This window comes from Crotalus tigris, unplaced genomic scaffold, assembly GCF_016545835.1.
Source record: "Crotalus tigris isolate CLP2741 ecotype Arizona unplaced genomic scaffold, ASM1654583v1 scf7180000018477.2129921, whole genome shotgun sequence".
NCBI lineage: Eukaryota > Metazoa > Chordata > Lepidosauria > Squamata > Viperidae > Crotalus > Crotalus tigris.
In genome coordinates, this window is record NW_024097029.1 from 1,708,268 (window position 1) to 1,732,818 (window position 24,551).

Sequence of the window (24,551 nt, forward strand, 5' to 3'; positions counted from 1 at the left end):
TAAAAGGGAGGGGGGGAATCACAATGAATACCTGAATAAAATTTAAGTATTTTTTGCAGTTTAAGCTGCAGTGGTTGCCAAAATAAAAAAGAAAAAATAATAACATGGTCACATAAATAAATATATTAACACAATGGACCAGATCTTTAAAATAACACTGCTCAGGATCCTAATTTAATTAAGCAAAATATTAGATCGTTTGTCTAGAGCAGAAGTTCTTTAATCACTGGAATTTTAAGAAATGTCAAAGCACGATTACTCTTACACTCACACAGAGCAAGCATTGTTCATACTGTTCTGGAGCTGTTCAAAGAAACCTTTAAACGACGACTGAGACACATTTCCCATACTAACATGAAATAATTATTTTCTGCCATTATAATGAAAACATTATTTACTCTCTCATTTTATCTATCAAATCATTTACCAAGTATCATCTTATCTTACCATCTTAAAGTTATTGCATATGTGCTAATGATTATCATATTGCAATGTATATTGGATGGTTTTTTTCCAGGGCGTGCTGGAAAACACTCTATAAAAACCACTTTGAAAATGTTGAAGAATTAAGAGAGTAACTTTCTCTGTGGTTAGTCTTATCGATCTTTTGTTTAATTATGCTTGACTAGATTATCCAGTCATTTGACATTCGTATATTATTCAAAATAGTTTGGAATAATTACTAAGAAGTAATAAATCTTTGTACTGAATAGGAGAGCCAGCTTGGTCTAGTGCAGGGGTAGGCAACCTCGGCTCTTTTATGACTCGTGGACTTCAACTCCCAGAATTCCTGAGCCAGCCATGCTGAGGGGAAAGGGAGAGGTTTCCAAGCTGAGCCATGCTGGCTCAGGAATTCTGGGAATGGAAGTCCACGAGTCATAAAAGGGCCAAGGTTGCCTACCCCTGGTCTAGTGGTTAAGGCACCAGGATAGAAACCAGGAGACTGTGAGTTCTAGACCTGCCTTAGGTATAAAACTAATTAGGTGACCTTGGGCAGTTACTTCCTCTCAGGCCTAGGAAAGACACAAGGGCATCCTACTTCCAAAGTATTGCCAAGAAAACTGTGGGGACATTCATCAGGCAGTTACCAGTAGTCAACACTGACTCAAATCCAGAAAATAATAATAATAATAGTTGAAGTCTATTTTTGGACTGTTATTGATATCAGCCTGGACCCATCACTGTAGCTTTGCTCTGTTCCAGGTGAGTCTCAAAACCTCATTTCTCCCCTTGCTAGCTTCCAGATGAATATCAAGAGAGAATTTGTAGGGACATGGCCTGAAGGTAACATCGAGAGAAATAGGAAAATATTAACATTTTTTTCCATAATAGTAATTGTAATATTTGTTCAAAGAAATACACATACACACAATTTTATGAATGCTGGGACTTGACCAGCGAAGGTCACGAATTGTGATCACATGACTGTGGGAAATTACGTCATCATAACTGCAAGGCAGGCACTTGGATCATGACCATGACTGACTTAAGCATGAGGACTAGCTGTAACTACTCAGCAGCATTGTATATTTGAATAGTTGCTGAACAGTGGTCATTAAACATGAATCACTTTTATCAGCTCTGTGCTACCACCTAACGGCTGCGCTATATTATTAGTATCTGTGTATACACATATACACACCCATGATATTTGGGTGCTTTAGGCTCAATTTCCTACAGCTTTCTTGGCAACATTTTGAGGAAATTTTAGTTATTTATTCATTTATTTGTTTCATTTATATTGCCACTCATCTCACAAAAAGTGACTCTGGAAAATGATTGTCCCAAGGTCATCCATCTGATACTTGTTTGTTTTTTTTGCCTAAAACACAGAGTCTCCCATTTTCTATTCCGATGCTTTTAAACAGTACACCAAATTCCTTCTCAGATACAAGATACAATCTTCAAACCTGTCTTCTTTCAGATATAACCAACCACAACCTCTATAATTTTTTTCCAATTTATTTATTTAAAAGACTTAGATGGCTCTCCATCTTATATGCTATAATTCTGGGCAATTTACAAAACAGTAATAAAGGTTACAAGAAAAAAAATATTCAACATTTTAAATTACCCATTTTTCTCTGTAAATATCGACATCTTTACTACTCCCAATGTGTTTATGTTGTTGTCACATTACAAAGCCTGCTAAAATTCTCTTGAACTAACTCCCATAACCACATTCTCCTGGTATGAAAATCTACGTCAACAGCCTCAATGATATTTCAAGCATGGAATGATGGCTTATGGCTGGTATTCTTCAGGATTAGAGCAATTCGTAAACAGAATTAAAAGCCCTACAATACTCTGCTGCTTTACAGGATTATCCAGTGTTAGTTTATTTATTTAATCCAATCTATAATCCACCTCAGTTGCAGTCACAAATCTAAGGACCTTACAGAATCTAAAATATTGAAATAATAATAAAGGAGAATTACTAGAATCACTTCTACTAAGAAAACAACAGGAGCAATTATAACACCACACAAAACATAGATCAGAAAGCAGGATGAGAGTCCAAAGCCTGCTGAAATAACAAGGTCTTCAAGGCTTTGCAGAAACAGTACATTATCAGAATCAGAAGGATTTCCAAGGATTTGCAGCCACACAGAAAGCCCGTCTTTAAGACTTGCAAGATGACATTGCTTTACCAATAGGACATAAGAGTAAGCCAACCCTACAAAAAGAAGTTGCAGAAAGAACAGCAGAGAGACAATCCAATAAATATCTGGACTTAAGCCATGTAGGGAGACCCAGTTTGTTGCAGTGGTTAAGGTACCAGGCTAAAAAACAGGAGATTATGCCGTAAATTTTAGTCCCACCTTAGGCACACAAGCAGATGGGTGACTTTGGGCCACTCATTTTCTCTCAACCCTAGAAAGAAGGCAAAGACAACCCACTCCCCAAAAGCTTGCCAAGAAAACTACAAGAGCTAGTCCAAGCAGTCACCAGGAGTCAACACTGATTTCAAGGCACACACACACACACACAAAAAGCTACGTACGTTTTTATAGATCAGGAATCCCTACCCTCGGTCCGGCACCTGTCCACGGCATGCCAGAAATTGCTCCATGCAAACAAGCGAAGCCCCATCTGTGGGATGCAAGCAGCATGAGAAACCACGCCCCCCCCGGTCCGCAGAAAATCCTCTCTCCGTGGAACCAGTCCCTGGTGTTCAAAAGGTTGGGGGCCTCTGTTATAGATGACAACCAGCTGGATTATACTTAGAAGCCAGTGGCAGTCAGTGAAGCTCATGAAGCACTGGTGTTACTGCTCGTGATACTGCATTCTAGAGCAAAGCAAGGACTTTGAATTCAATCTTAACAAAACAATATTGACTCAATGAATCAATTCATTGAGCCAATGTACCTGACTCAACAGTATTAACTATGAAAGGAATATAGATGTCCTAGTCCAGGGGTCTCCAACCTTGGCAACTTTAAGACTTGTGGACTTCAACTCCCAGTATTCCCTGTCCTAGTGGACCACCACTTAAATGTGAGCCAGCAGTATGCTGCCGCTGCCAAAAAAGCCAATGCAAACCTGGGCTACATTAATAGAAGGATAGCATCAAGACAATGAGAATTGATAGTACCTCTTTACACAGTGCTGGCGAGACCATACTTGGAATACTGCCTCTAGTTCTGGTCACCATGATAAAAAAAAAAAGTTGAGACATTGGAAAGTGTGCAGAGACGACCAACACAGAGGTCTGGAGGCTAAATCATACAATGAACGGTTGAGGGACCTATGTCTAGCCTATCAAAGAGAAGGATTGGGGGGACATGATAGTTGCCTTCCAGTACTTGAGGGGCTATCACAGAGAAGAGAGGATTGACGTATTGTCTAGGGCACCAGAGGGCAGGACAAGAAGTAACGGGTGGAAGCTTATCAAAGAGAGATACAACCCAGAAGTAAGGAGAAATGTTCAGACAGTGAGAGCAATAAATCGATGGAATAGCTTGCCTCCTGGGACTGTGTGAGTATGCCATCACTAGAGGTTTTAAAAAATAGACTGGGCAACCATTTGCCTGGGATGTGTAAGGCTCCTGCCTTGAGCAGGGGGTTGGACTAGAAGACCTCCGAGGTCCCTTCCAATCCTATTATTCTATGACTGAAACTAACCAGAAGAAAGCAGTAAAATTACTGAAACACAATGCTCCCAAATCCTGGAATTAGTCTAGGACAGTGATGGCGAACCTTTTAGAGACCAAGTGCCCAAACTGCAACCCAATACCCACTTATGCATCATCGGGTGCCGGGTGGGTGTGGCCCATTGGCTGGGCGTGGCTGCGGTGGTAACGGCAAACTGGGTGGGACTAAAAAGTTCAATCAATCAATTCCAACTTTGCAAAATCTTTTTTTTTCCTGCGAGAAGTTGAAATTGACTGATTGATTGAACCTTTTTTTTTTTCCACACGGCAGCAGAAGCCTAAAGCAAAAAGGTTTTATAAAACTCAGCTGAAGGCCTAGGACTGGGGCAACGGCGCACGTGCCCACAGAGAGGGCTCTGAGTGCCGCCTCTGGCACCTGTGCCATAGGTTCGCCACCACTGGTCTAGGAGTAGCTTGGCAGACACTATCAGAACCATTCTTCCACACTTACCATGCTGTCAGGGGCTTACAATACTGAGCAATAAATGCAGCACACCTGGATTCTGAAATGACACTTTTAGAATAATTAGATCTCTAGAAAAAAACCCACATTGTTCTAAGAAATACATACATCATGTATATTTTGTTCTCAATTTTAACAACCAACCATGGATAATAATTTTTAAGGAGTCAGGAAATAATTGTTTAAAACACCCAAAGTAAGTTAATTTTAAATTTATATGCAAACCTTGAAAACTAATTTTTTGTCAGTTCAGATTATGCCATGATCTTACAGTGTTTTCAGTTAAGGCACATGTTTTTAGTTTGCATTCCTATATTCCTCAGCCCCTTTTAGCTTTTCCTCAATAGTTCCATAGCTGTTTGAAGACAAAATTCCTAGTACTGTACATGATTAATTAAAGAAGGGATTTGCTTACCAGGCAAGTTAAGTCTGCTTAAGCCACTGTATTCTGTGTGTTCCTGCATTCCTTTCTATAAATACTTCAACTACTACAACTTTATCTCGCTTCGCTTCACAAAATTTCTAAGAACATTGTTCTTTTTTCTCACATGCAAGCTTCTAAGCTGGTTGGGGTAAGGATCAATAAAGTCAACCTATAAGCTTCATAACTTACTAAGGATTTTGATTCAAGAGTTCTATTCTGACATTTTCACAATTAAAATGCCTCTCATGGTCAGGCAGAGAAAAGCCTCTGAGCCACATCTGAATGTTGAATGAAAAAATACTTGAAAACATTTTTATAAGGTACATCTATATGGTAAGAAGCCCGTAGGCAAATCCCAACTCAAGGAAATTTGAAAACTGTTCTAACTTTTTAACTGGCTTCACCTGTACCATATGGTTAAAGATAGCAATTATTTAAGTTAATTTTAAAAAAAAACCTTAGATACTGTACATTTGGGCATTTCATTCTATTTGGTTAGGTATTTAAGATTACTGTAAAGCAGTTTGCATCAGGCTCATATCTTCCAGCAGTGATGTTTTTTTAATTTATTCAGTCTTGCCTCCTGTTTGGGGAACACTCACATTATTAGAACAAACGCAACTATAATTCCAAGTCACCATGGTTTATTTCCATGTAATTTGTGCATTCTGGCAGTAGTCTGAATACTTCTGCAAAGCTTGGGGAAGGTCTAAATTATTTTTCATATTGTATTGATGCAGTGACAGATTAAGGCAAAAACAAAAGTTCACTCAAACATTACCAATTTTCTATCCTTGGAGCTTTGGCCTCCAATCCTAACCTTTTTTAAACTAACAGGTTATAATTAGAAGCTACTGTTTATGATTTCAGCAATGTGTTTTTATTTTTAAATGATGAAATGTTGGAATATAAATTTAATACTGCATCATGGTGAGGGGATGTATGAATTGTTAGCAAACATGCAATCACATCCTCACCAATAGACCCATACAGGTAGTCCTCAATTTACAACCATTCATTTAGTGACCATTCAAAGTTATAACAGCACTGAAAAAAGTGACTTATAACTGTTTTTCATACTTACAACTATTGCAGCATCCCCATGGTCACGTGATCAAAATTTGGACACTTGGCAACTGGCATGTATTATTTACGGTTGCAGAGTCATGCGATGACATTTTGCGACCTTCTGACAAGCAAAGTCAATGGGGGAAGCCAGATTCATTTAACAACAGTGTTGCTAACTTTAACACTGCAATGATTCTCTTAATTGTGGCAAGAAAGGTTGTAAAATGGAGCAAAATTCACTTGAGAACTGTCTTGCTTAGTGATGGAAATTTTGGGCTCAGCTGTGATCATAAGCTAAGGACTATCTGTAAACTAGACAGAAATTGCACTGTTGCTATTAGAGTACCAATACTATATTTCTCTTTTCTCAACAGTATCCAATAATTTATCTTTAAAACTTTTTAAACCATCCAATAGCTCAGTGGTTCTCAACCTGTGGGTCGGGACCCCATTTGGGGTCGAACGACCATTTCACGGGGGTCGCCAAACAAGGCTATCCGACATTTTTTCCCCCTTTTCTTTGGCCACGCTCCTGGCACTGGGTGATGTATAAGTGGTTGGGGGTCACCACAACATGGGGAACTGTATTATGGGGTCGCGGCATTAGAAAGGTTGAGAAACACTGCAATAGCTGATGCTCGTTTAATTAGGTAACATAACTTTACTATATACCAGGGGTAGGCAACCTTTGTGACTCGTGGACTTCAACTCCCAGAATTCCTGAACCAGCCATGCTGCCTCAGGAATTCTGGGAGTTGACATCCACGAGTCATAAAAGAGCCAAGATTGCCTACACCTGCCATATACCGACTTTCTTTCGCTGGACCAGCTCTCTGTAACCGATACTAAAGATTCATACCAGGCAATGACACTGTTAAGCATTAGGATTCACTCTGCACGACAATAGGGTGGCCAGAAAAGGAGTAGTTTATTGAAATCCTGTGGTCTCTGTAATTGCTAATTATAGCTCCATTAGAATAGATGCTTACAATCACCATCACTGCATTTAAATATAATTGTAATTTATTTTTAAAATAATTCAAGGATACAATTGAGAGCAAAGGATCTGCTTAGAATATCTCAGGACTGTATTCTATGCAAAACTACAAAAGATAATTGGAAAACAAAGAATTTGCTTATCATTTAAACTGTCATCAGTTTAAAACCAATCTCTGCATCAAAATATAGATGGGACCTTACTATGTTTTTAGACATCCATTCAGAAGAAATGGCTGTCTCTTTTTGTGATTACACAATTTTTCCAATAACCTACTTCAGCGACAGAGGCAAGGGGATCTTGTGCTACAGTAAACCATTACAAGGGAACAAATTTACTAGTTAAATAATTATAACCAAAATATTTTTTGAAAAACAAAGTGGACAGCAATTTAGAATAACCTAGGGTTAATATGAGTAGACAGACACAATTTTTGGGAAACACATATATTGCTTAATTTATGACTTTAAAAGATAATGCTGATTCATTTGATCTGACAGGTCAATGGGTCTCTCTTTTCTATATGCACAAGTCATTATAGTAGCTATGACAGCAACAAACAAATAGCAGTAAAGTGGAGCAATACTAAACTGAATATTTCTTTTTCAACGTTTTGTCTGAAAAGAATGAAGGGAATCAACACCTACAGCATCTACTTGGTCCTTTTTAAAGCAGTGGCACTTTTTTCCTGGATTCACGAAATATTTACTTTAAAGAGTTGTGAGTAAGTATTATATTTTGTATTGTACTAAGTCTTGTATTCTCTTCAGTACTTTGTTTGGAACAGAATCCAGTACTATGCAGTCCTAGTATTTGTACTAAAGCTAGGCAAGTTATTTTAGAGGGCTCTGAGCACTCCACCAGACCTGGTCAATGAAACAGATGTTCCAAACCACGCCCACAACTCTCCAATGTTTGAAATCCTACCAAATGATTTATATAGGCCTAATTCATACTTTCTTCTATGGCGATCAGCATGGTTTTACATATGGTTCACAGGTGGTCTATTTTCCAAGTACTTAGACGGCCAGATTGCCTTTCCCACACTGTAGCTTTAGTTTCCTTGAACAATGTTAACACACCTTCAGGTCATTCAAATATACACATTGGCTCTGATCCTGAAACCATATAGCATGCTTTCTATATTAATATCATATTGGATGTAATCATTGTTAAAAAAAACAGGCAGCATTTAGAATATAATTTTCCCTTTTCCATTAGTTCAGGGGTATCAAACTGCCAGTCCACGGGCTGGATGCATCATACGGAAGCCGTACCCATCCTAGCTCCAGCAAGGGGGCAAAAAAAAATCACGATATGTCATGACATGTCAAGTGATGCGGCGAGTTTGACACCCCTGCATTAGTTTGTAATAAAGCATAGGCAATAAACAAGAAGCTGATTCATTTCCCTGCTTCATTTTAGCTTTTTTCTGTCTTACATACATTACTAATATTTTCCTGCAATTTTTCAATAGTTCAGTCACCTACAAAGAGTTCTACACAATGAGACCTTTAATATAGGTTTAGTGTCCAACAGATTTCCTACTTATTAATATGAACAGGTTCTGGCCTGATGCTTAAAAAAATAAATTCATATCATAATCTACAGGAAAGTTTGCAAATATATTCTTTGTGCTACTACTACTAACACTACACATAAGCACCATACAAAAGATCAGTAAGATTATTTGCAAAACAAACAAGTACTCTCTCACACTTGCCTTCATTGTTTAAGCCACTTTGTAGAGTATAATATACAATGTACTATGTATGTAGAGGGGAAACTACTTGGATCAACCACCCTCTCGAGATCTCAGGCTCAGAAGTATGTGCACCAGAAATAACACCTATTTGTTTCAGAATATTTTTCAGGTTGACAAGCTGTCATGTGCTGAACTACCTGTTCTTTATTTTGTGTACACAAACAAGCAACTGTTAACTCCTTACACTGTATCTCTGAGAATGTAAAAGAGAGAGAAAACATAGGGTTTCCCCAGTCTGTCCCAACTGCATTTCAGTTTCTGCGACATCTCTCCACCCTCAAAATCCAGAGTCAATCACTTATATCCCAATCCTACACAACAGAAACAAATCCCCCCCCCAACATACATACACTCACTGTTTGTGAAGAAATTAGAATTTCTTTGAAAGCTTTTTCAGCACTTGTCCCTGCATAAAAAAAACTTAAGGAAAGGTCATCAATTTCTTATTGGATTTGGAAGTACTTAGAAGAAGCAAAAGTTCCCACTGCTTTCCAATGATTCAAAAGCCCACCAGAAAGGTGTGATTCCATCCTTCTAGCTCAGACATGTCAAACACAAGGCCCGAGGGTCAGATGCGGCCCGCGACGTGATTTCATGTGGCCCACGAAGCCATCCTGGAAACAGTGAGGGAATGGCCCCCACTACTTTGGTCCCGGTCCAGGCCGGCCGGGAGCCAATGTACAATTTTGTGGTGGCCATCTATGCTGAAACGCATTCAGTCTTAGCTCCACAAGGCCGTCTGGAAACAGCAAGGAACCAGCCCCTGCCCCATTGGCCCCGTCCCCTGGGTGCATGCTGGGGAGTTGTCACCCTTTGTGAGGAATGAAGAAATGCACCATCGCCTGGAAGTGGCCAGCAAATGGCCCTCGCCTACTTCACATATCCGGCTTGATGGGCTCCAGGGGAGGGGTTTTGGCAGGCTCTTCCAGTGGGCCATGCCTTGGTGCTTGCCCTGGTCTCACCCCCGTCTGCCAGAGACCCTCAGATCTGTCCCACTCCTGCCCAGGCCCCCACAGGCCCCCTTGACGCGAACGATGTAGAGCTGGCCATGCCCACTCAGTAAGCCACACCCACTCCAGCCATGCCCACCCAGTAGACCATGCACACCCTGGCCACACCTACCTGCCCCCCCATGGACAACCGCAATGCTGATACGGCCCTCAATGAAATTGAGTTTGACACCCCTGTTCTAGCTTCTCACTGCAGAAATCCCTAATACGTTCCAGTAAGTTTCAAAAGCAACACTTGGAAGCAGAAGCAGCTAATGTGGATCCTCAGAGCGGTTCCTATAAGGTTTCTGTACTTCTGTCAGATATGCAATTCAAATTTTCTGCACTGCTATTTAAGCAGGAATATACCTCTGAGTAAGCAGGTATTTTGCTTATGGCATTTGTACTTTAGTGCAACAAGCAAGCACTCGCCCTCTAAATAAGTTAGACTTTCATAATATTAAAATTTGATAGGTGTTCTTAACAAGAAATTCACAATAGTAGCATCACACACACATTCCACAAATACTTATGATATTTGCACAACCACTTGCTTTGCAGTTCTTGTCTTCTTAACTGATGGGAGACTAAAACTGACCCGCATATATCCCCAATAAAAAAGAACAGTTATGTCGGAGTACTGAAAAACTCAGCCAAATGGGAAAATGCAATGAAAATAATATTTGCCTTCATGCAAAGAAGTAACAATTTATATGTACTATACACAAAATATATATTACATTCTTTTACTTAAATTATTGCTAAATTATAACAGTTGCATTACAATATTATTCTAAAATATTTTCTTCCACTATCCTACTCCTAGATGTCCTCTATTATCCTCCCCCCTCAAGATTTAAGGGCATGTGAAATAGTTTAGATGGAATTTGCATGAAACTTATCAACTTTGAAATAATGTTTGGATTTAAATTCTCCAATGAACCAAAAAGAACGTTTCATGCTTCCTTGTTACACAGCATTTGTTTTAGCTTTCCATAGCTCTCCCCAAAACCAACCAAGGAAGATAAACACAGAAATCTAATACTCTTATGCACTTCTTTGCACTAAATTATCTGTACAGTAAGCCAAAAATAGTTTATGGTTATAATTAGCACACCTGTTTGCTCCATTAACATGCAAATACATTTTCTTGTTCAGAGACTGCATGAGAGATTTCTCAGTCCTTGTAAAATATGACATTAAATCCATACAACTATTCAAGTTTGTTTTCAACGTGCACAAGGAAGGCACTATCTTTCAACACTTAGAAATCCAACAATAAGCTTTTTTTTTATCAAGTTTGACTGACTTGTCCTTTCCAGAGCTAAGGTGTAATTGTTTTACCCAAGATAATAGGAACACTTTGTAAGGTGAATTACTATTCCACCAGCACAGCATACCATACTCACATTCCTCTCTGCCAAGGGTTGCTAACTTATCTTTGCTTTCAAACTGAGCTTTTTTTCTTCCCTCAATCTTTTAATAATCATTCCCCCCCCCCCCCCAAAAAAAAAGGAGAATGGCAACACGGGCAGATTTCAGGGCATTCACAATAATTCCTTCCCAGTTTCCACCTCTCACAGAAAACTGAACCCTACCTAAGGAATAAGGAGCAAGTAATCCAGCTGAATTTGCAACCAAGTTTCGGGTCTTCGTATTTTGTGCTTTTCAAGCAAGGTGCACAATACAACTGTACGCATGTTTATCCAGAAACTCAGCGTCTTTATTATGAGACGCTCTCCTCTAAAGTTCAGCCAGACTTGCCATTCCCAGTCAAACCACCGCCAAGGCAGAGGAGACGGCTCCTGGCCCTCCCAAGGGCGGCTGGTCACCGTCTCCCACAGGTCCATCATCCCCAAATCTGCCCTAGGTGAAGCACTGATCTTTTAGCCAGGTAAGTTTTATTTTTGTTTTTTTAAAGGAGGGGGGGCAGTAAGAGGTGGAGGAACAGGAAAGCCACTTAACCCCCGTTGAACTTCGCGGATCTGCTAAACCGGGCTCGCCTTTCGCCTCTCGGCGACAAAAACTTCCTTTTGGAAAAGCAGGAAGGAGAGCGGGTGCTTACCTGGAAAGAGCCACGTCGCTCGAGGCCGAGCAGGTCTGACCGTCCATTCCTCTTTAAGACGACTATACGCTCCAGGTCGAAGTCCGGCGGAGGGCGGAATGCAAACTACGCCTACTCCCCTGCAGGGCGCGAAGGAAACCGCTTGGGTCTCAGCTCACCTGTCTGGAGCTGCTGGCGGCGGTCGAAAGCTTAGACTTGGGTGGTGGTGGTGGTGGTGCTGCTGCTGCTGGTTTCTCGCCGCTTCGGCGTCTCTGAAAAAACACTCCACATTCTCCCTTCTTCTCCTCCCCCCTCCCCCTTCTCAAAGTTGCGAGGCGCTTCTTAACACCGGTTGCCCAGCTGAGGCGCTTCTCCTCCTTCGCGGAGCTCAGCGGGAGCCGAAGGGATGGGACGCCGCTTTTGAAACCACACCTTGGAAAACTTCGCCGGGAAAGGAGGCGGGGAGAGGGGAAAAAGAAAAAAGAAAAATAATCCCGGCTGCAAACGCCAGAGGGAAACCGCGCTTTCCTGCAGAGCGAGAGCAGCGCTCCCGGTGGAGCGCTCCACCGCCTCTTCTTCCAAAGCTTCGGGGGAGGGTGGGGGGGGCGGGAGAGTAAAGACTCCCTGGCTTCTTCCCAGTTTCCCTTTCTGCGATCTGCCCGCCTTCCTCGAGCTGCCTTTCGCCCGGCGAAGCGCTGGAGCAGCTATTTTTTTTCCGTGAGAGGCTGCAGCTGCCCGTTCCCGCTGCCGGGGACGGGGGGGGGGGGGGAAGGGAGGGCGCGAGAGAGAAACAGCCGGACTGAGGAGAGCCTTACAGGTGGGGGGGGGGGAAGAAGCGCGGATCGCTTCGGGCGTCGGAAGAGATTAATCCTGTTAACGTTTCGCACGGCCCTTTCCAAATCCGCCTCCGTGCGCAGACGTCCGCCTTTACCTCTTGTTCTTTCCCTCGGCTGTCTGGGAAGAAGCGGCTTGGCCTCCCCGGCAGTGGGTTGTCGCCTTCAAGACATACCGGGGTGAAGGTGCCACGGCGCGCTTTCCGCTGCGAGGACGCCCCCTCTGCAAGTGGGTTTGTTTTTCCTGCCAATCTCGACAGTACCCGGTTCGCTCGATTTGGTAGTTTGGTCTGAGAGAAGGAAAGCCGGAAAGAGGGTTTTCCTCTTCTCCCTTCAACGCCCAAAGCCAATTTTGGATGTCTATAAACTTGGTCTTTCTATCTTGCGCGATTTTAGTTTTTCGGAATTAGAAAAAAAAAATGTAGATGCCTCTGAACAGACAGTCTCTAGAAAAGCAAATGCACTTTCTCTCGGCTCTAGGAAAGCAACGGCGAGTCACTTTTAGAAAATCTTGCCAAGAAAATTGCCCGGACTTGTCCAGAGAGTTGCCAGGAGTCAACATTGATTTGAAGCCATTTCCCCCCCCCCCCCAAAAAAAAGGGGAGGGAGAACTGATGGTTGTATTCCGAATAGGCACAGTAAATACCATTGGGGGAGAGGGGGAATCTCTTAAGCCTCTTAAAGATTTAGGGCCTTTCCCTTGTTACTCCTAATCATGATACAAACATACCCTAGCAACATATTTTTTTTTTCTCATGGCCTCTTGACATAGCTGTCAGCTCATCCCCATCCCTCGAGACAGGCTTAAGCCGTCATTATCTGTACTTATGCTAAAGTAGTGTTTGGGAACTTATTCTGACCCTTAGAGAGTTCAAAGTCTATGAAGTATTGTCTCCCATTTTCCTCACTGCCCTGACAAGAACTGCAGTCAAGAGAGGCAGAATAGAGATCGAGATTGCAGGTTTCCTGTTTTCTGGCAAGTGAAAGATGGATAAAGAACACTTCATCTCAGCAATGGGAAACAGCTGTCAAGAAGTAGTCCTGCTGACTTCACTGGACTACTTATATAAAAGCACAACAGGATCTGTTAACCAGCATTAGCAATGCCAAAATATCATAAGGTAGTGGCTTGAGTACAGATAGTCCTCGACTTACAACAGTTCATTTAGTGGCCATTTGAAGTTAAAACAGCAGGGAGAAAAGTGACTTTTAACCATTTTTCACACTTATGATCGTTGTAGCCTCCCCATGGTCCCATGATTTACATTCGAATGTTTGACAACTGACTCACATGACAGTTGCAGTGTCCCAGAGTCATGTGATCCTCTTGCAACCTTCTGATAGCAAAGCCAATAGGGAGGCCAGATTCACTTAACAACCAATTTAACAACTGCAGTGATTCATTTAATAAATGTGTCAAGAAAACTTGTAAAATGGGGCAAAATTCACTTAACAAATTTCTCATTTAGCAACATAAATTTTGGGCTCAGTTGTGGTCATAAGTTGACAACTTGCATACGCAAATTTTAAAAAGCTGAAAATATTAAAATGTACAGAAGCCCTGCCTGTGCAGAATGGCACAGGTCAGTCCCAAGAATTTCTGAATCAGGTTTACAGATAGTAAATTTGTCAAAAGCAATTGGTGCATCTTACAACTCATTTTTTTAATTATAACTTAATCACATTTAACTTAGTTTTACACAAGTAACATTCTATCGTAAAGTTGCATTTTTATTAAATGAATGAACAGGGCTAAAAATGATGTTAGATCAGCTTTGCATTTAGTCAGCTGAAGTATGATTAAATGAGACGAGTACAATATAAGACAAAATGGCTAATTGTCTGGATATTGCATAACTCCTTTAAAAAAAATTAAAACTCAACCTAATCTCATATTGAAAGTTCAGTCATTACTTTTAGAATAAATAAGTCTTTGTTCAAATTATATTTATAGTATAAATTACGTAATAAAAGGAAACTGGCAAATAATTATTTTTATTACGCTTGTTGGTATTTTAGCTTGTTCTTTGGTAACAGACGTGCATGGAGTGGAATTTTCCATTATGCAGGATAAATCAACACAAGGAAAGCCCTGCATTATTAAGTTTTCCCTCTATAAATTGTTTTTTTTTCTGAAGTTCCCAGCTAAGACATCAATCTCCCCCCCCCCCGCCCCAATTTTAGATTGTCTCTACCGGCCTTTAGGAAGGTAGGAATAGCAATAGCACTTAGATGTATGTACCTCTTCATAGTGCTTTACAGCACTCTTTAAGCATTTTACAGAGTCAGCATATTGTCCCTAACAATCTGGGTCCACATTTTACTGATCTCGGAAGGATGGAAGGTTGAGTCAACCTTGAGCCCCGTCAGAATCGAACTCCTGCCAGTGGGCAGAGTCAGCCTGCAATACTGCATTCTAACCACTGTGCCGTTATACCTCCTAAAGTCCCTAAAGACATGGCTGTATGACCACGCTTAGTGTCAGGCTTGTCTCAACTCAGACATTTAGGAAAGAAAGACTCTCAACTCTATTGTTTGAAGTGAAAAGTTCTTTTACTAAAGTTAAGTGGTTACTGCAAAAGCAAAGCCGGATCTGAGTATTCCTGCCTAAAGGTTTAGTTTTCCCCCCTTTTCTCAGCCCTCCCCCCTTGACCAGTCCATCAGTGTCCAATAGCCTTCGTTTCGGATGTTTTGGGAATGGCTTTGAGGTTTGGCATCTCTCTGGTGTAGTTTCACATTTCGTTCTCAGGTTCTGTCCTTGATCAGCCGGTCCACCAACAGTGGGGAGTTTTTACACTGGCTTTGTAAAGGCGCTTGATGAAAGGATGGATTTTGGTCACTGCCCATGGTTATTCTTGGGTTTTAAGTGGTTTCTGATGTTTTATATGTTTCTATATTGGTTTTTAACCTTTTTATTAAATTACTGTTTTAACTGTTATAAGCCCCTCAGAGGCAGCTAGGTGAAATGGGCAGCCCTATAAATCAATCAATAAATGCATACATTATTCAATATAGGTGTTCCCTGTTTTCTGTTTTCTTGCTGGAAGGTTACAGTCTGATCTCAAGTTTACTTATTTATTAATCAAATATATAAGGCTGTCCATCACACCGAAAGTGACTCCCGGGCAGCAATACAACATTTCAGTAAAGCAAATTATTGCTGGGCACATTCGGTTGTGCAGACCCAGTGCCTAGATCAAGATGAAAACAAAGTCGGAATTTATATTGGAATTTTGTTCCCTGGTAGCATAAAAAGAGGGAGGGGGTTTCCACAGCTGTGTTAGATTAAACAGTCCTGGAAATAACAAATGGGATGAGTGGGAATGAAAATTAGCTATATGGTGACCAATAGCTGTACTGAAACTACTTTATATTGAAGAAAAATATATTAAAGTTGCTTATTTGGATTCCTCTGTTTTTCAGAGCAGAATTAAATAGCAAGCCCAGACTTACTGTGATTACTTAAACCAATGTCCTTTGGTTTAATTGGAAAAATCACTTTTTTTTGTCCCAGAGGGAAGAACTTTTTAATGAAAATTTCATGTGTATGTGATTCTTGTTCATGTTAGTGATGAAATGGCTAAAGAACATATTTTATGAATATACTATCTTTTGTTGTACAATCTGTTGCAGAAATCTCAAGAGAAATTATCATAATTTCTTTTGTGGAACTTTTACAGATCAGGAAGCAGAGCCGTCCATAGGACATGCAAAGAGACTGAAAGATGGGCAAGAAGTAGAGAACAGAGCCACCTTTTAACTATAAAAAGTCAAAGTCACTTTCCCAAGAAATTCTCAGTCACCCTGAAAGCTAACTTTGAAAAACTCTGCATTACATCCTAATCTTATTTCATCTAAATATGACACAATGCTGAGGAATTCTGGGAGTTGAAGTCCACACACCTTAAAGTTGGCAAATTTGAAAAACACTGTTAATGCAGGATTAAAAGGACCAGATGTCCTTTTAGGAAATTAAGGCGGTACTGATTTAAAATGCTTTTGCATTGTATTGTGTATCTTTTCTTTGTCCCAATTTTAATTTGAAAGAAATGATTTGAAGGACAATGCTAATCAATCTGTTATGACGTTATGATACTTTTATCCTATGATCTCTATCACAGTAGTAAATCAGCAGATTTTAGCAGAACAGAAACTCTTTGTCTCACTTATGTGTGCATACAAATGGTTTGCATCTGACTGCCAGCTGTAATGTTTCAGGCTGGTTCAGAACTGGATTTGATGCCATCTGCTGAATCATTTATTAGTTTCAGGCATAAAAGGATAAAATGCAGAGATTCCATTCAGGTTTTCAACTTTCTTTAGAAAGCTAACTATATTTTATTTTTGTGAATAGCTGATATACTTCAGGCAAACAAGTTGGGTTTTTGTGTTATGGACAATATATAATAAACTATCATGGTTTCTTTAACTACAATATTAGCAATATTTCATATGTCTTTAAAACAATATTACAGATATTTGAGTAGCACTGTTCAAAGTGAGTGTGGTTTATGAAAAAAAGGATGTTTTCCTTATTAAATTTGCACTAGAAGTCATACAGCTAATTAAAAGGAAGATATAGGTGCCTTTATCCAGTAGTAAAGTACAGAGAGCTAGCATTATTAGTTTGATATCTCATACAGTGAAGAAAGAAATAAAAATAATGCACTCTTCTAGGATACTCCTATTCCAAAGAGATTCATTTTTTTTTCATTTGCCTCCCGGTATAATGTCACTCTGATGAATATGTAGATGCAACAACATGCCACAGAAAGTATTGTCATGAGCCAATAGTTTTAATGGCACACCTTTTTTATTTTAGTCATTCACCCAGTGTACTGTAGCCATTTAATTTGGCGCCAAAATATTTCATGATGATGATGCATCTCTGCTTATTACTTCATGTCTTGTACTCAAATGATTTGCAAAAGAATGGGTGGTGGAAATTAGCAAGCCACACCAAAAGTCCATTTCAAATTGCTATCATGTAGTTAATCCTGTTTAGTCAGTGGGTAGCTAGTTGGTATTCTAAAGAGCAACTGAACCAAAAGTCCACAAGGACAGTTGCCTATGTGCATTTTGGCTTTTAGAAAGTTAAATAGACATTGTACGGAATCAAATTTTAGAACTTTTGAAGTGCTGTGCAAATCATCTTGCCATGGGACTTACCATCAAACTCATATGTCCTTGAGGAAATTAGTATGACACTGTGATCAGGATACACAGCTCTTTTGAAAAGCATTTATAAATCAGCTAATGCTCATAAATAATCAACTACATGAGTAATTGCTTATTTTTGTGTTCTGAATCTGCTTCAAAAAATAACTATGTAGAAAAATCAAATGTACGCTGCTGCTGTCTTCTACCAGTATTTTTAAACATACACCTTTATGAAAATTTCAGTTCTAGAAACAAAGTTACAGCGAGCCACAAATTGAAATCCAAATTAGAAATATTTGCATGGCTTCCCCTTTATTCCTTAAAATGCTTGACAGAAAAAAACTGCCTAAAAGGTTACACAATGCCCAATTCTATTAGTCAAAGACTAAAATTACAAACAGTTTTGTACTTCTTATCTGATTATAATCACATAAGTCCTAGTCATATGATAAGCCTTATTCTAGGAAGAGTTTCTACCATCTAGAAATTATTTCTCAAAACACGGTTGCTCTAGTAATTAATTGGCTTCCTCAGTGTTGTTCAGAGGAGTAACTTTCTCCTACATTCATGTCAGGGAGGGTGGCGAGAAAGGGACTGTATTTCTCTAGATTAGGGATGGGGAATCGTGGCCCTTTTATGACTTGTGGCCTTCAACTCCCAGCATGGTTGACTCAGGAATTCTGGGAGTTGAGGTCCACAAGTCATAAAAGGGCCATAGTTCCGCATCCTTGCTCTAGATGTTGTGCTTTAGTTCACATTATCTATTGGCCATGCTGGCTGTCATTTTCTAAATTCTCTGGACTGTCACAAGCATTTATGCATCAGGTTTGATTCATACACACATTTGGCTGATTCCCAGTGGCTGGTTGTCATATTGCTCAATGGTCCCGTGTTGTTTCTTCAGTTTTGAACTATTGCATGATATGAGCACAATGAATTCTTACTTCCACTTATTTTTCAGCAAGGTTTGCTTGTTATGTTCATTAAAACCTTCCTGTTTGCAAGTCATATTACAGGATTATATTTTCCTACTCAGAAGTAAGATCCATGCATGAAAGATTGCAAATTGCTTCATTATCTAAAGATTGCATCTAATATTTCTTTAAAAAAAATGACATAATTTGCTTTTCATTACTGATTAATCCTTTCCTTTTCATAAGCAGTGTTTTATGTGTGCACGTGCTCGTGCACACACACACACACAGTATATATGACAGGAAAATCTATAAAAAGGATGTAGTCTTATAGACATTTACCCAGTGGTGGGATTCAAATATGTGAACAACCAGTTCTCTGTGTGGATGCCACTTCTGGAAGTCCATTCTGGGCCTGGACAACAAAAAATTAGCTACCGGTTCTACCAAAGTGGTGCGAACTGGCTGAATCCCACCACTGCATTTATCTGAGAAGAGTTTTATTGAACTAGTGAAATAGGAATTATACTTTGGAATAGGATTATATTAGACAGTGTATTCCCATCACAATAGAAATTAGCAGAAAAGGGGCAATTAAGAGACCTAATTCTTGAAACCTCAAATAAGAGTGAGCAATAATACTTATTCCTACTTAAAGATGTAATAGCCCACCCCGGCTCCGCAAAGGCAAAAAACGTCATGGTATGTCATGATACATCACATGATGTGATTAAGTTTGACACCCGCGTTCTACTCTATTGGAATATTTTATGTCAAAGTCAACTGATGGACCTTTCTTGGCAACAGGTCAGAGGTACTTTGTATTGCCTCCTTTTGGGATGTTTCCAATTTTCCAGTTTAGTCCTGGGATTCCCTGAAGATATACCCAAGCCAAGAAAAGAGAATTTAGGTCCTTCCACCTGCTTAGACTTGAGGCAACAACTCCTGTTGCTAATCTGGACATTATTCTTCTCACTATTACATTTAATTTTGTATCCATTATTATATAATATGCAGTAATACAGACAATTATTACTGCATTGTTCACTAGTAAGCATACAAGATGCTATTAGCAGCAATATGCATTTCTTACTGTTGTTCAGATCTATTGAGAATTCTCAACCATTTGAGAGTTCAGTGCCCAGTACAGAGTTTGAACCGCATAAAATAAAATCTGGTTACTTGCACCTGACAATTTCCAATAACGATGAAACAATCATGCAGTGTCCACTGGTGGTCAATGTGTCTGAAAAATATCACATTGGAGATTGATTGACTGTTTGACTGATTGATATTGCGATGTCAAATTGTTGTGAACCTTTAGTGATCTCATAAATAGGGACAGACTGTCATGGAGGAAATATAACTTGGTCTTTCGCATCTTCCAAATATACACTCTTAATTTCTGTAACTGAGTCCATCCGTGTTGCTGCTGGTCGTCCTCTTTCTTTCCACCTTTCCCAGCATTAGAACCTTCTCCAGAGAGCTAAGTCTTTGCATAATGTGTCCAAGATAGGATAATTTAAACCTGGTCTTCTGTGACTCAAGTAAGAACTTTGAAGTCGATTTGTTAATATTCCACTGGTTTGTTTTCTTGGTTGTTCACAGTATTCTATAGTGTCATCTCCAACAACACAGGATATACCCTGTGTAAAAATAGAGAAATAGAAGTCATGTAAAACCCTGTACTGGGGGGACATGACATGAACATCCCTACTCTGGAATTTTAAAAAACATGGACTGTATATATAATTCTGAGAGCCTTGGGGATACCAGGTTGGAGACAGTTATGGATGCTATATCTGAGAAGTCAGTCTTCTTCCAACTGACCACAGAGCTTTCAGGCTGCCTGCCTGACTTGTCATCCTCCAGATCAAAATTAGTATACCAAGAATATATGATGATTCACTTACTTGAGCTTTACCATAAGGCTCCTAGTTTTGCTGACCAATAAATGCCCAGGGCTATTTCACAATTTCAATATCCTCTTTTGCAGTCCTTGGTATTTATTTACTTATGGAAAGCATTTATATGGCCCAACCTACCATAAATATTAAAAATTGGTGACATGATTTCTTGCCATTTTGAGATAGGTAATACACACAAAAATAATATGAGCCTTTAGATAGATAGATAGATAGATAGATAGATAGATAGATAGATAGATAGATAGATAGATAGATAGATAGATAGAGGAGACAGACAGACAGACAACTGCAACTTTTGCCCCCAGACATTGCTCTCTGAACTAAGCAATTCTTCACGTTTATACAGAAGTAATTTCCATTTATTTAAATTATGGTCTACATGGTGCTGGCCTAAAAGAGTATCTGAAAGCTACAGCTGGTGCAGAATGCAGCATATGAATTTGTTTCTAGAAGAACCCATGTTACACCTCTACTCTGCGAGCTGCATTAGTTACCAGTCTGTTTCTGGGTCCAATTCAAAGGACTAGTTTTAACCTTTAAAGCTCTACGTGGCATGGGATTGGGTTATCTGAGGGATCACCTCTCCCTCATTCCACAAGATCCAGAAGAGAGGGAATGCTGCAGGTCCCATTGTCCCTGAAATTATCAGAAGATATTTTACTTATCAATATGTTTAAGGTTTTATACCCATTGTTAGTGATTTCATCAATCCTCTAATCAAAGCTTGTTGATCTGGCAATTCCCAATCAAAGCATTTATTTCATTTCCAGCTTTGTCTTGCAAGTTGTTAAAAATATAAGAAAATATTTTTAGAATAGCTTTTGGCAGGCAGAGAGTATAGAGCTGTGACAACAATTTTAGGAGAAGATGCCAAGTGCCTTTGGTTTTCTCATTGTAATCATTACCACAATAAAATAGTTTAAATTGTTGTATTAGGGCTGGTAGAATCCAGACTTAAAAACTCTCACCTTAGGAAGCTCTCGCAAGGTGATGCAGGGTTAGTAAGACATAGCTGTAAGATTATGTATTTTCTCTTGAACTTTTTTGAGGAAACAGAGAATATCCATTAAACAAACAAGTGGATTAATTTAACTGCCAACTGATTTCACAAGAATTGGTTACATAACAAATCAATGTTCAACATTAGGGTCAAAGGCCTTTTCTCCTCCAAAGGGATTTTTTTTTTTTTTTGACAGGGGCAGCCATTTTAGAAAATTGGCTGCTGAAACCAGAAATGAGGATTAAAGCAAATAATCTTAATGCAACAAATAACAGCTGTGAAACCATAATCCATGCCAATCCTGCCCTTCGGTTATTTAATGAATGCATTAGCAGTGTTTTCCTCTCTGTGAGCACAGGCATTCTCCCTGAAGTATATTTTAGTGACGAAAACAGTATTGAGAACATGCAGCCTTGTGTCCACAACAGATCTGTTCATGGCAAGAAATTCTTCAGGAGGAATAAAGCATATTTCCACCTCAATAACTTTGATTGGAATCTCAAGCCAATCAGCTGCTCTGGTCAAAAGCTATTTTATGGATTTACTTAGGGGTTCAACATTTTCCTTTCCTGACTTGATGATACTCATGTATCAGTGCAGCATGTTGCTTGATGTTGCCTAACAACAGAATACAAAAATGATCTTCTTCAGTAGAGGAAAATCTTGGAATCTGGACCAAAGTTGACCCAATGTCTGAGACTGTGGTTTCCTCTTTTCCATCCACCATAACTATGGAAGAGCAGCTGATGTCAGTTAAATATCTCTTAAGGAAATTTTTTAAAATTAAAATTGGAAAATGGGGGTCAATGACAATTTTTTAAAAATCTAATATTTTTCAGAGGTAGGATAAAATTGATTAATTTTCAGGCAGGTAGTGGAAGTGATGATACAGTAGAGCTGCTTCTGTGTTTCTTTCTCAGACAGTTTTCCTGGCTGTTTCTACCCCACACTCTCCCCATGGTACGATATCATTTTACGAGGCATTTTGATGCCTCTAAGCAGCCAACTCTTGTAGTGGAGGGAAACATCTGTAGAAAACCCAAATATTCTACCCATACTCATCACCCCAGCAAGTTAGGCTTACACATCAGGATAAGCCATGGTTGGCTTCAATCAAGGATTGTTAAATATGTCACAGGGTCTTGGTTCCATGCCACATCTAAAATTGGCTTATTTGGTTCTTGTTTACTTTATTCAGTTGCTTCAGACTCTTTATGATCTGATGGAGAACAATTCAACCAGATTGTATAATTGTCACTGTTCTTTTGTGTTTTCATAAACCTGTGCTAGGGACATTGGTAAAAAAGTCTGATCATCTTTTGCATCTTCTATTGCCTTCAATTTTTTTTTTTTACCAATATGAGGGTCTTTTCAAAAGACTGTCGTATTATGTTTCCAGTATAACATTTAAGCTTTAGCTTCATCAGTAGGGGCTCTAATAAAGTAAAGCAGCAAATTCTTGATCAAACTAGTCCTGTTATTTCCTGCTCTTCTGAGTTTTGGCTGAGAAGTTCCAAAATTTTTTAGAACATTCACCCTACTTGGATAGCTGCTGGATCTTTAGAGTTTCGCTCAGTTCCAATAACAGGAATCCCTTCCTCAGATCTTGTTTGTTTTTATTTTAACATTTCCCCATACTCTCACACCTCATCTCAGCATCAGGTAGTCAATATTTTGATTGTTGGATTTTATTAACAATTAACATGAAATTTCATTGCATTCAGCTCTCAAAAGAATACCACTGTGCATATCCCCACATACACATACATATATGACACAGAGAAACATCACAGTCTAGTTCGAATGTATGCATATACATGACGGGAAAAAAGAATTCACTTTTGTTCTTGCATTCTTTTGGGAATATGGCCCTTGATATACAGTTGAAAGGCCTTTGGCCCAAAAAATGTTGTGTATCCCACAGATACAGCATTGCTGAGTTAATATTTACCATATGAACAAGATTTCTTACTAGGATTTGCTTGGCATGGTTACATATTTTTTGCAGATCTGTCTGAGAGCTGTAGGTTAGAAGTCATCTTCATTGTACCTAATTGATAAATGCGGTCTTTCCATGCCAGATAAGAATGTTGCCAAACTGAGACAATTCTTGTGTGGATTTGTAAATAACCTCATATAACACATCAGTCTAAGCTTCAGCTGTCCATGGGAACAATACAAAACTACAGAGAGATTAAAAATGAACTGAATTCACATTGATCTTTGTTATGCATGACCTATAACAGGGAAGCACCACCCTTATGATTCTACTTAATCTTTTCCTGCCCTTCAGTATTATTGATCATGGAATCTTTCTGGATTACCCGCAAGGATTGGGTCAAAGGCACTATGTTGGGGGAAGATCAAGTCATATGGCCCTCCATTGTGGGGTGTCATATTGTTCAATATTTTCTTGTGTAACCTTTACACAAGAGGTCATCTGCCAACATAGGCAGGTATCCTTAACATTCTGCTGATACTCAGTTTGACATCTCCAATGCAGACAGAGCATGATGCTCTGAAGGCCTTGCCCTGGTGTCTGGAAGTTATTATGGTTTGGAAAGGGATAAGCAGGCTTAAATCTATGCATCAAAGTCAGAATGTCTAGCTTGGAGATGGGGGAATATAATGATAGGATAATAAATTAACTAGTCAAGCTACTCTTTCATGCCACCCAAAACCTGCTGCCTCAGTCAAACTAATGGCAGAGAAGTCTCCTCTGATGGGAGAGAAAAAAAACTACAAATAGACTTTGATGATGAAATGCGGGCTAGATTTCATAACCTATCCACCCCTGCCATAAACTATAATT

At 39.5% G+C, this 24,551-nt stretch overlaps 1 protein-coding gene and 1 long non-coding RNA gene across 7 annotated transcripts in view; one reads left to right on the top strand and one right to left on the bottom strand.

Annotated features, from left to right (window-relative positions):
* COBLL1 (cordon-bleu WH2 repeat protein like 1) overlaps nucleotides 1-12,455 on the bottom strand; it is a 120,706-nt gene extending 108,251 nt beyond the window's left edge. For both annotated transcript variants that reach the window (XM_039352790.1, XM_039352791.1), the window contains exon 1: nucleotides 11,926-12,455. In XM_039352790.1, coding sequence (XP_039208724.1) covers nucleotides 11,926-11,972 — 47 coding nt within the window. In that variant the 5' untranslated portion in view covers nucleotides 11,973-12,455. The remainder of the gene's footprint in view (nucleotides 1-11,925) is intronic.
* The window catches only part of LOC120312278, a 76,339-nt gene continuing 61,764 nt past the window's right edge, over nucleotides 9,977-24,551 (top strand). For 2 of the 5 annotated variants that reach the window (XR_005557838.1, XR_005557836.1), the window contains exon 1: nucleotides 12,651-12,966. This is a non-coding gene — a long non-coding RNA (uncharacterized LOC120312278). Of the gene's footprint in view, nucleotides 11,755-12,642; nucleotides 12,967-24,551 lie in introns of those variants that run through there. The other 3 variants (XR_005557840.1, XR_005557839.1, XR_005557837.1) reach the window with 3 other exon arrangements.